Source organism: Corapipo altera, unplaced genomic scaffold (genome assembly GCF_003945725.1).
Source record: "Corapipo altera isolate COAL_440 unplaced genomic scaffold, ASM394572v1 61153, whole genome shotgun sequence".
Lineage (NCBI taxonomy): Eukaryota > Metazoa > Chordata > Aves > Passeriformes > Pipridae > Corapipo > Corapipo altera.
The window spans coordinates 1,346,142-1,358,527 of NW_020884958.1; the positions used below are offsets into that span (position 1 = coordinate 1,346,142).

Consider the following 12,386-nt stretch of genomic DNA (forward strand, 5'->3'; position numbering starts at 1 on the left):
TATCCAATATCTGTGATCTCAGTGGCGGCCAAGTGACACCTTGGAACTTGTTTACCTTGAACTCACTAAGTGAAGATATGAGCTCTTTTGGCTTCTTTTAGAGATGGAAAAAAACCCCAAAATCAAACTCGAACCAGTTTTCTGAATCCTCTGGAAAATCTGACTTATGCAAGAAAGTGTCATTTTGAATGTGCAGATTTTCTGCTATCATTCATTCAGACACTTGTTAAGTCAAACCAATAATGCTCTTTATAGTGGTTTAACACAGCTGATTGAAATAAAATCACTTGAAATTTTGGCCTCAATTTTCAATGATGTTTTGAATATGTGAATATCCATTTAGGAGAGAACAGAATGAATTTGCACAATTCCATTATGGCTTTTTGTTCAACACACACATCCTCTCCTTCTCCCTTCTCTGACCTTGAGTTCTAAAATAAAACACCTGCTTTGGAAATACAGCTCAAATATAATTGTTTCTGCTATTTTGCTTAATGTTTCTACGGGAGTTAAAAATATTCAGTTGTAATTTGCTTCATAGCATTCTTAGTAATTGTGGGACCAACAAAAAGACTACAGGAATTATTCCCACCAAAAGAAAATATGCAGAATAGCATTAGAAAGACTTTCTGGCAAAACTCATATTTTGCTTTATATATAACTATTAAACTTATACTTTGGAATAAATTTACTAGCAGGCTTTCAGTTCAATTACAACAATTGTTTTTCAGCAGAATAATTTTTCAGAAGGACTAGACAAGGAAAGTAATCACTTCAGAAAATCCACAAAGATATGCAGTACTCTTATGGCTGGCTTCATCTTGAAAAGGTCTGGAATGGCTTCTGATGAGAAACTTAATCTTTCAGGACAAAGAATTCAGCTGAACCATTAAATTACAAAATGACCCTCCAGAAACCAGATCAAGGTCATTCAGACCAAATCATGTGCAAATATTATGGTCCAGTGTGTTCTTTGCAAGGATGTATTATTTATAGATTGGATTATAACTATCACCTCCAAAACCCATAGGTTTTCTTGGGCATGTTGCAGTAAGGCAAGGAAATCACAGGCAAGAAAGAATAGAAAACATGATCTGAGCAGCTAAAACAAGATAGACAGTGTCATCCTTCTTGGGCAATTCTGGAAAGCAGCCAGTCAATAGGGACAGAAAACGTGCTTTGGGGAAACTTCAGCAGAGAAAGATTAAATGTTTGTAGAGGGGCAAAACAGTCAAATTTTTTTTCTGAAAGTTTTGCATGTGATCTTCCTTTTACTTAATTACCATCTAAACATGAAATTTTTCTCTTGTGCCTCTCTGATGTTTACAAACATAAGGTGCATCCCTTTTTCAGAAGGCAAAAAGGAAAATTCATGAGCCTTGGAATCAACAAGTAGCTGCTTTCTCCTAGGAGAGAGGCTTTAAAAGAGCTCAGCAAAGCTGCTGAAGGATTTGGAGTCAGATATGACTCTGTGCAGGTGTGTGTCAGTGTGCAGTACTCTCTGACCAGGTTCTTTTAGATACCTCACACTTGGAGGGAGAAATCTGAGCCAAAATCCAAAAGGGATGGACCAAAATGGACATGGGCTTATTATTTTTATTTTTTATTATTATTTGTAACATACCTTAAGAACTCTCATCACACAGATGCTTGTATTGTTTTTTCTCTCTTATGCTGAGGTTCATCAAATCTTTCTTCACAAGCACAGGTGATTTGTGGCTGTCTAAGAGCCCACGTGCTCTAGAGCACTTTTGAAGTTTTGCTTGATATAGCACAAATCATATATCCAGCATACAGACTGAGTTGCCATTGCAACTTAATGTAAGTTCTAGCAGCAAAAATAACAGTAAATGTCTGGTCACCATTTTTATCTAAATCTTCAGTTTTACCTTGTCTGTCTGATATTGGCCTCCTCCTTGGAGGTCATCAAGGAACAACTTTTGTGCTGATTGGAGCAGAACAACTGAGTCAACCACCTTAAGACTGTTTGCCCTTGACTGCCCATTCACAGAATAGTCTTTGTGGAGCAAAGTCACTGCTGCCTAGTAACTACTGGGTTCTTATTGAGGTCCTTAAAGACTTAACAATCAACTTCAAATCCACAACTAAAATTGCAAGTACTGTATTGGAACTCTCTTTCTCCATAGCTTCTGTGGTGCTTGATCCAAACTTTCCTTTCACAAGCCAGACAGAATCCGGCACAAGATTTTCAGATATGCTGGCGTTTCAGTATGTCAAGCTCTTTCAGTTACTGAGGGACTCAGATATTTATAGATTTATTCAGGCACCTGGCTCTGTGGGACCTAAGAGAGACCTCACTTGGCCCCTTCAAGAAACCAGACATGGAAAGAGGAGGCCACTTCCTGAAACCTGCCATGGGTTCCATTAGCCTCAGGTTGTGGTTCTTGGATGGGAAATTGGCAATGAAGAGAGATGAGGTTTCATCACTTCATCTGTGTCCCTCAGGACTGCAGGGGTCAGATCTGTCCATCTCATGGCTTCTTGTTGGGCTTCGGTGAGTCCAGAGGGCTGGGAGCCCTCCTCTTGTGGGCACACCGGGCTGCCCCAGGTGAGCAGCCCCTGCCCTGACCAGGAGTGGAGTGGCTGTGGCTGCTGCCTTGGGCAGAGGGACCTGCCACTGCTGCCTGCTCTGGCTCCTCCTGGGTCTGGTCCTCCTCTGCAGGGATGGGTTCAGTTTGGGGGCAGCTGGGACCCTGGTGGGGGGCAGTCTCTACTGTAGCAGTTTCTTCCTCCACATCAGAGCCTGCAGGGCAGCTAACAGGAGTGCCCTTGTGGGCGCTGCTGGACATGGAGCAGCTGGAACTGGAGCTGGAGCTGGTGCTGGCTGCTGGGCTGCTATCCTCATCCCGAACAGCATGTGAATGCAGCAGCCTCATGGCCTCCTCATTGCACTGTTCTGCAATAGCATTGATGAGGCCATGGACCAGCAGCTCTGTGTGTTCTTCCAGGAAGACCAGCAGCCTCTGGACCAAGATCTCTGCATCTGGACCATAGATGCAGAGGTAGCGCAGGATACAGCTCTCTGTGGCCTCTACCAACCACCACCGGCCCCAGTATATTCCCTCCAGCCTCTGGCGCAGCCAGGGCCGCACGGGATCCAGGAGCTGCTGTTGTTGACAGAAAAGTCCTGCCCAGACCTCGGGCAGGAGGTCACCAACAAGCTCCAACCTAGAAGCCCCTTGCTCATCTGGGGACAGTGTCTCCTGTGGAGAAGATGGAGGGGACACCACAGGTGGATGGGGGCTGTTGATCTCCAGGTGGCCAGGAGCTCTCTCTGCCTGTCTATGGCCTTCTGGTGACTCTTCAGGGGAGGTGATGACCAGCTGTATGTAGTCCTGTTCACTCTGCTCAGAAAACCTGACAGTCTCTATCATTCTTCTGCAGAGTGGGCATGATGGATTTCTCCTTGTCCACCGCAGGATGCAGCCCAGGCAGAACTGGTGGCGACAGGGCAGAGCAGAAGCCACATCCTTCCGAGTGTCCTGGCAAATAGAGCAGGTGCTGTCTGTCTCTGTGGTCATTTTTGTCTCAAGCTAGACTGGCCAGTGCTCTCCTGACATCTGAATATAAGAAATAAGGGCTGACATGTCACAATTCATCCCTCTACGATATCACAATCCACTGCTCAGTGATGTCATTCTCCACCCCTCAGGGATGTCAAAATGGGATGTCCACCTCTGCAGACTCATGGTGTCAGGAGAAAATTGAAATACCGTCTCCTTTTTTCAACTTATTCATTTCTATGTTGCTCTTTCTTGGCCACCCATTATGTGTCTGTGGCCCTGTGCCTCATCCCTGCTCCTGATGCCTTGCTAAATTTCCTGTGAGGGGCAGAGTGGTGAGAACAGTCAACATGGACTGCCTGAAGCTGGATGACATGTTCTCCTCTCACTGCCTTTCCTTGGGCTATGCCATGATTTGGAGAACTTAGGTGGTCAGTGGCCAATCCTGCGTGAGAGTCCTCCAGCCCTATGGGTTGTACCCCTACTGGCAGGAAGAAGCAGAAAGGGACGTTTTGCTTCAGCTCATCCAGTGCCACTGGCACTCACTCACAGTGCCAGGTCCCTCTCTGCTTGCCAAGTCTCCATGTTTCTGGAAGACAGTGCATTGATGCTCCTCAACAGCACGAGTGATGGAGCCTGGCCCCACACCTGCAGGAAGGAGCTGGAGTTGCTGTCCCTCCAGAGTAGGGTAGAAGGGCTGGTGGCACCCTGCTCATGACTCTGGAGAGCCCAGGATCCATCACCACTGGGCTGGGCTGTCCCACCATCCCTCCTTGCCTCTGGCTACTGTCATCATGGAGAGGCATTAACCCAAGCACTTATTTTTCCATTTGGAAGAGCATCATCTGCTAGTTTCAGGGCTGGCTGGTGCGAGGCCAAGGTTTCTGTGTGGGGTGGCCATGTGGCTCTGCCCATTAAAATCTCACCAGGTGAGATAGCCCGTGTTTGCTATTCACAGGGCTTCTCTTCTGCCTCACTGGGAAAGGCCATCACATCCAGGTGTTTCAGGTCAGTCCCTGCAGGAGATTTTTCCTGTTTAGTTTTAAAATCAGGATTTTTCCTCTCTGCAGTTCTCCTGGATTTGGGGTGATAGGCACAAGGACAGTTGGTGCCTGTTTTTAGGGCTATGCCCTGCTTGCCCAGCAAAACTGCTCCTCTTGGTGCTATCTAGCAGTAGAGGAGCTCTAAACCCAGTCAAGAGTTCTCTCTGCCATTCGTTTTGGCAGCAGTTTTTTCGCCAGCACAATAACAAGGATGGGCCTCCACCCTGGGAACACTCCTGCAATGACAGGCTCCAAAGGACAGCATCTGGGCCCTTGAACAGAATAAATCTGCAAATACACAAATGGTCCCCTCAGCCCTGGGTGTGCAGGTCTACTTGTCTTCTCCTCCTGCCTCACATCACTTTGGTGAGAAGCTGTACTCACCACCTGAAGCCTGAAGAATCTGAATAGCACCTGACACCTTCATTGCTGACCAAATGAAAGCCCCTTCCTGATCATTCAAGCTACAGAACTGTGGGAATACATAAAAGTATGTATGAATTACACAAATCCTAGTTTGTGTGGGTTTTTTAAAAAGAAAATAAATCAAATGTACTGTTCTTTAACTTTCCTTTTCCAGTCAGAAAACATAAAGAAAATATCTTTAGATAACATGTTCATGGTGTAGTCATTAACTCAGTGTCTTCATTAAAGCCTTGTACTCTTACCCCATTCCAAAATAAACTCGAGAATAGACAGATGAGAGAAAAATAGGTACATAAGGAAAATTTTGGGCAAATCCTTCAAAAAATTTGAATCCCTCTCCTGTCATTAAGCTGTAATCCTCCTCTCTGTGCTGGTAGGGACCATTATGTTCCAAAGTCCACTCCACTGCAATGTGCAGGGAGCTGTAAATCCCTGCAGCCATCCACAATCTTGGGAAAGTAAATGATCACAGCAACATTAATCAATGATGATTAATGCTTGATAACATGGCAAAAATGTGTGGGTGTGCACAACAATACCCAGCTGTAACCAGAAGAATTTTGATAGTCAAGCTGGTGGTTGTTTTGAGAGTACGATGACTATTTTTCCCTGTGAAAAAAACACTTCTGTTGCTGTTAAGTAAAATTGCTAAAGACATATGAGTCAGGGACATAAAGCAAGATTAAAGAAACCCAGATCCTGTGATAAAAGACTTTCAAGGAAGTTGATTATAGCAAAACTATGCTTCTGGAGTCTAAATGAGTATAATTTCTGCCTGATCAAATTCCGTAACCAGTCATATAAACTGCTCAACTTGCTCCTCTTCCCTCTAGAATTAAAATCTTTTACAACCATTTGTGGTGCAATTTTCTCCATGTTCTGTGTAATACCACAGCAGTTTTATTTGGGGCTGGAATCAATGCAAGTTTAAATTCTCACATTTACTTTCCTTTATTTAAAGAAAAAAACCAAACAAAATTAAAAAACATCAAACAAACTAACTAACAAAAAAAAAGAAAGAAAAAAAAGGCTTCTGACTAATTATTCAGGAACAATAAACCCAAACTCATATACTTCAGGATGTATTCTGGCATACTGAGGACAAATGCTTCTATAATTCCTGTGTAAGTCTTAGCATAATTAGTTAAGCAATTTTTTGTCTTTGTTTGCAAGGCAAACATGCCATTTCCTTTTGATTACAGATGGACTTGAAGTACTATCTTAAACTAATATTTTATTTTCCAGTACTGTAGCATGACCTATGATTGTTTTAATTTCTCTTGATGATTTCTTAGAGAACTCATTCAGCGTATTTGAAGGCTACTTGATCAAGACATAAATAAATATGGCTTTCCTTAACACTGAATCTTACAATGTTGTTGATATTCCTCCAAACTGAGAAAAGAATATAGTGCCTTAGGCTGACATTTATTCCCACTAATGCACCAGTGTACCTTGTAGGTGGGAAAGGCACGTTTGAGCCACCTCATAGGCTCAATGGCAATGCCAGTCAGGCTAGGATGCTTAGGCAAATGTGTCTGTCACTTGACCTGTGGCTCACTGTGGTCTGAGGGGACTGTCTAGCATCTGTTCTGTAATGTGACCATAACTCAGTTCTACTGGCAACAGAACAACAATATTAAAACAGCACTGAAGCTAGAGAAATGAAATGTGTCTACCAGTGCGTGGTGATCCCGTCAAATTAATTTAACCTCTCACTGCAGGAATCTGAAGATATCTGATGTTTGCTTTCAGGATTTAAAGACTACTTTGGGAGCAGGATCTCTCCTCTTTGACCTGTGGAAGGGAGCCTTCACCGTATCTGTAAGTCAAACACTGGTACCCCTGGATGATAATGCTACACAAAAGGCTGTTTTTCAAGCTATTCAAGACATGAAGATAAGTGTCATCCTGTTGTTTGATGAAGTGAGGGAGGTTTCTCCAAAAGCACAGCTCATTCATAAGCTACAGGCTTCCTATTTGGCAGAGTCTCTCCCTTGGCATGTTTGAGTCTCAGTTGATACATTTGCTAAGGATGGAGAGGAATAATGCCTGGATCCAAGGCTGTAGAGTTAGTTTCTCTGAATTCACCGCGAAATCTTTTTGCTGTCTGAGATACAAGTAAAATGTTGTATCTGAAATCTCCTCTCTGAGCAGAAGATTCAGTGAAATAAAAACTGAAGAATATTCCTGGGACTGAAGGCTCAAAAGTCATGGCAGTACAAGGGAGTGTCAGTGGGGTTCAGTGGCCAAGAGAACAGGGCTGAGATACCCTTATTGCCAGGAACCCTCATTCCCTCATTGTCAGGAACAGAAACTGGTCAGAGGTGCCAGTTTTGTCCTATCATCTTCATATACAGCTCATGTGTGTAAGACTGTTAGAAAAAAAAGCAAAAAAGATTAAAACAAGCAAAATAGAATGTCAACAGCAGGTAGTACCAACTGCAAAACAAAACAACAACTACAAAACCCCCCAAAAATATGTAATTCAAATTTTTTGAGGTTGATTTAATATTACATCTCTTCAGTGGGTGTTACTTGAGTGGGAGTGCATTGATTTCCGTGAAAGAAAGACCATCATGTGTCTTTGGTAATTTGTCTCTCTTTCCCAGCACAGCATCAGATTATGACAGATGCAATTTGCACAGTTAGCATGTGTGCTGGAATAAATGTTGCATTTCATTATCCTGAGGAAAATCTACAGCCTGTACCCAAGCAGAATGTTGCTTGCATGAGGATCTACTGAGTTTTTGACTGTCTGAAGGAGTGACATGTCATGAACAGCAGTTATAAATAAAGATAGAAATTTGCATGGTCATGGGTTGCAGGTCTCTGCTTTACAGGTGCTACATTAGCTTGCCCACCTGCAAACAGGTTTGCACTTCTGCTTAACATTACTGTTGGTTCATCCTTCACAGACCCTAATTTAATCTTTGAATGAATTGCACATGGTTCTACACACGGACATGGTATTTAACACATATAGACGTCACTCCTTTGTAGGACTGAGTTCCTCCTTCCACATCTTGGCTTTATGCAAATGAAGATCATTACAGAAAAACCTCTTATAGTTTATCACCTTTCCAGTATCTTGGAATAGCGTATCTATTTTGAGTATAACAGATAATAATGCACAAATTGAAACAGGACCTCTTGGACTTCAGCTTTTCTCCAACACACTGTAGTTTCATAGATGCACAAGCCTATCACGGATTGCTGAGGAAAGCCTGGGGCAAGTTTCACAATGTGAACTCTGGTTTATGTCTTCATCAAAGAAGAGTGCAGCAGGTAAGTGAACCAGAAATGCCACAAGGAGATGTCACAGGCAATTAAATAGTCCATTTTTCTTGCTTGCATCCTGGTAGAGAAGACATAAATTTAAAATAGAAGTGATTTTTCAAGTTTTCTAACTTGATACATGGCTTGAGTAAAGTTTTGGTGATGAAAGAGCAAACACAGGATGATATAACGTCAAGTGAAGCAGCACTGGATGTGGATGTTAAACAGGTCTGTACACACAGGAATAACAGGAATAGTTCCAGTCTTAACATTTACACTGTGCTTCATGCTGTCTCTTTTGCATAACTAAGACTCCAGCTTTCCTTCAGTCACAAATGACATATACTTCCTGTGAGGGATTGTTTTGTGGAATGAGGTGACAATTTAGTCATTGGCCTTTTGATCTCAAATAAACCAAGGATCAGCACAATTCTGGCAAATTTTGCACATCATGTACTAAGGTTAGTGTGCCTTGAGATGGTTTTGGACAGTTGTATCCCAATTTTCAACTTTTCTGTTTATAGAAAATATTAAGCATATGTTACCAAGTTGAAGTTATCAGTGGCAATTCACTTCTGCCTTCTCCCAAGGCCCCTTCAGTAAGGTGAAGCCACAAATGGTAAAATAAAGACAATTATTTCTTCCTGCCTCTTCTGTTAAAGAGATGTAAAATTCATAAAACAAATGTTGGCAAAATAATTTTTCATGAAAACAACACAGTGCTGCTGAAGCAACATGCTAGTAAATCAATCTTTCTTGTCCCAAAACAGTGTTTTGAGAGAAGAAGAGGAATCGTTTTTGATTTTAGGAAAAGCATATTGGAAGAAAAATGTTCACTATGGCTGTGATAATGTCAAAATGTGACCCATAAACAAAACTCACATTCATTGACCTCTCTGATTTGTTTGAAACTTTATTTCTGCAGACTTTCTTTTTTAGAAGCATGATATAATTTGGACATGGGACTTGCATGGTGATAGTCTTAGGTGAGAAGTCATGGCAAAGGAGAAATTTTTCCTCCCAGTCCTCTCCCCTTGGCCCCTTACAAGTAGTGAAGAAGCTTCACTGCTTTGGAGGGGTTTATCAAATACTGGCTGCAACATGAGTCTAGTTACATATTCCTCTATTTGATTATGGTACAACTCTGTCACACACTTTGCATTTTTCCGTGGATGGAAGGATTTAGGGGGAATCTTTTCTTTCAGTGTCAGTTAAGATCACGATCAACATTAAGACATCACTGTCCTCTGTCTGGGTGTTTAAAGCACTAACCAGCTTGTCAGTCATGTTTTTGTGCCTTAGTGTCCAGGTTTAAAGTCTTACAAATCAGAGAGTTATGTTCAGTACACAATTACTTTATCCCCTGGTTTTCTGTGCTGAATTCCTGATGCGTTGTGGAGCTCAGGGAGAAGAGCGATCAGAGCTAACTACAGGGAAATTGTAGTTAAATACAAGCTGCGTGTTTCAGTCACATTTGGGTGACTGGGAAACTAGGAAGCCCTTTTCCAGTGGTGTTTGTCACTAGGACTGTATCAGACATCCAACAGTGTGAGGGACAGAGAGAATTCCCTACCCCTACATAGTGCCAGCAGCAGCATCTGGGACCAGGCTTGGGGAATTGTTCTGTGTGGATCCACTCGTGCTTTTACAGAGTGAGCTTCACTGTGCTGAGGTGAGGTCTTGTCCCATATGTATGGTTTCTGCTCTCCGAGAGGGACATGTTTTCCCTCATTGGAGAATTTTGTTGGCCACACAGATGAGTTTCCAGTCTGCTCAATTTTGTTTTGTTTGTGGCAGCTTTTGTTGTCCAGTCCAAGCAGTAAGAGAAATAGTGATACAAAAGATGTGGGATTGTTGGCTGGGGGCTGTTTGATCTAAGGAAAAATGTTTGCTTGCATCATGGAGGAAATGAAAGGGATAAAAGAAATCAGTGGGGGCAAATACTGCACTGAGACAACCCCTGTGATCTGGCAATGAGACAGTGAACTGCACTGTAAGCCATCATTCCAAGGTCATCTGTGGTAGTACTAAGAAAGCTCAGAGCACTACACTTAGTTTTACGTGGTGAATTTTACTCCCAGAGGTATTTTTCTGTGATGCCAAAGTGCTGCTTGAAGAGTAAAACCCTTTCCTATCCCCCCATACATCGAGACTGAAGGGAAAAATGCAATCACAAGTTCTGACTGCAGTTATGAGGAATTCAAATTATCCAAGATATCCCCAGGGTGAATGTCATCCCCAGAATGACAGTAGCAATGGACTGTACAAATTTGGGTGATGAGAATTAGATGGTGAAAAAACAAAGAATTAGCAGAGAGATGGTACTGTCAAAGGATTGGTTGTCAGCTTTCTTTTTTTTTTCTCTGATGGAAATTCTATGTGTGGATCTTGGAGGAATTGGGGTCACCCGAGTTGAAAGCAAACCATACTTAATTCAAAAGAATATTCAGTAAAAAGACCTCACAGAATCAAAACAAAAATAAGCTGTTTCCTCCACTGTCTTAAAGATAATATTCTAGACAGTTAAATGGCTACAAACTCTAATTAAATTTTCTTTTTTAAGTCTGAAATTTTAAACCAGAAAATTATCACTAGCTACTACCTGCTTCTGAGTGTGGTTTGCTATAATTGCAACAGTGATTGGAAAAGGGGTTATAGAATGTGATGCTCTCTGATTAAATGCATAGTTTACCTATTTCAAGGCATTAAGTCTTAAATGAAATCTTTCAAACAGAGAAACACACAGTAATGAACTTGGTGATTACCCCCCTCAGTCTATTATGAGTTCCAACTAGAAAATAAATGAGAAACGTTTGGACTAAACACTTCAATATGGCAAACTTGGAAGTTTTCGATAATCCATCATTGTGTGTAAGCATATATGTTTGAATTTCTTTGTTTTCTTGGGTTTTTTTGAGTTTCTCAAGTCTCAAAGGGAGCTTGAGTGCTTTTGAAACACAGATGGCTCATTTCTAATCCTGCTGTTTAACACAGTGTGGAGCTGATGTCAGAGCAGAGCCAGTGAAGGTCACAGCACCTCAGGAAGTCAAGCATATTCTCAATAGGTTTGTCCCCATCCAAAGGTGACCAGTCATGCAGGTTGATGCAGATGAATCACTAAATGTCCAAAGGAATGCAGCATCACTCGTGTCTCTGTTACTTTTGTCACTGTAGGTCTTACAGAATTTTGCAGATTGTGGTTAGTAATGTTCTGGCTCCTGGAGCTTTACACTTCCAAAATTTATTTCTTAAACAATTGCTCTTTCTGGAACTACTAGTGCCAGAGGGAAATAAGGTTAGTTTTGGGTTTTCTAAATACAAAAATACAAGGTTCTGCTGCTGTTCTTGATATTTTTAGTAAACACATCAGTCAGCATCCTGTACAACAGATGCCATCAGAGAAATGTGCAATTCTAATCTGAGGCAGTTTATCTCTGAGTAAACTGTTAAACTGTGCTGAGATGTTCTCCAAACTGTTCCTGGCAGTGGCTGGAATAAATCACCATGGAGGAGACCTGACAACTGTAAGAATACATGGACAAAGTCCTTCATCAGTCTCAAACAGGAAGTGTGGAACTGAATGAAAATTAAAGTAGGAAATGACATAAAAACTACCTACAGCTACACACAACAGCATGCATAAAAAAATGAATGGGAAAATCATGCTAAAAAGGATGGATACATGACCCTTCAAGAAAGAAGAAAAAAATCTGTCTCTATAAGAATATGGCTGCTGTCGGGCAGTTTGGGTTTCTCCATTAGGACAAAGAGTTTATTCGCAAGTCTCTTAGAAAAACTGCATTTTCACAGGTGCAATGAACAATCCCCAGCTGAGACTTTGGAACAGGTACCTAATTTATATTGTCAGAATTGTTGCAGATACCAGAAATGGTGCTTTAACTAGTCTAACCTCATTTTCCTCTCCTTTTTCAATCCTGTTTTCACTGGCTGGCACATAGCAATGGCCACCAGCAATACTTGTAGTGCTCCAATTATTTTTGTTTCCTCTTCAGGTGTAAACCTGAGCCCACACCATAAGAAGGGTCTGCAGCAAGTGGCTGATACTGAGCCAGCTCCTTGGCATTCTCAGCATGGAGCTGGGAAGAAAGTGACT

The 12,386-nt window shown here is 41.9% G+C and overlaps 1 protein-coding gene across 1 annotated transcript; it reads right to left on the reverse strand.

The window, feature by feature from the left end:
- Positions 1-1,669: 1,669 nt before the first annotated feature.
- Positions 1,670-3,582, reverse strand: LOC113956874 (E3 ubiquitin-protein ligase Topors-like). Its single transcript, XM_027663868.1, has one exon. It carries the CDS (start codon positions 3,540-3,542, stop codon positions 2,493-2,495), a length of 1,050 nt encoding a protein of 349 aa, XP_027519669.1. The 5' UTR covers positions 3,543-3,582; the 3' UTR covers positions 1,670-2,492.
- Between the last annotated feature and the right edge of the window lie 8,804 nt (positions 3,583-12,386).

Bases quoted from the DNA above. Each gene is read 5' to 3' on its own strand.
- LOC113956874 (XM_027663868.1), bottom strand. From the start codon at position 3,542: ATGACCACAGAGACAGACAGCACCTGCTCTATTTGCCAGGACACTCGG.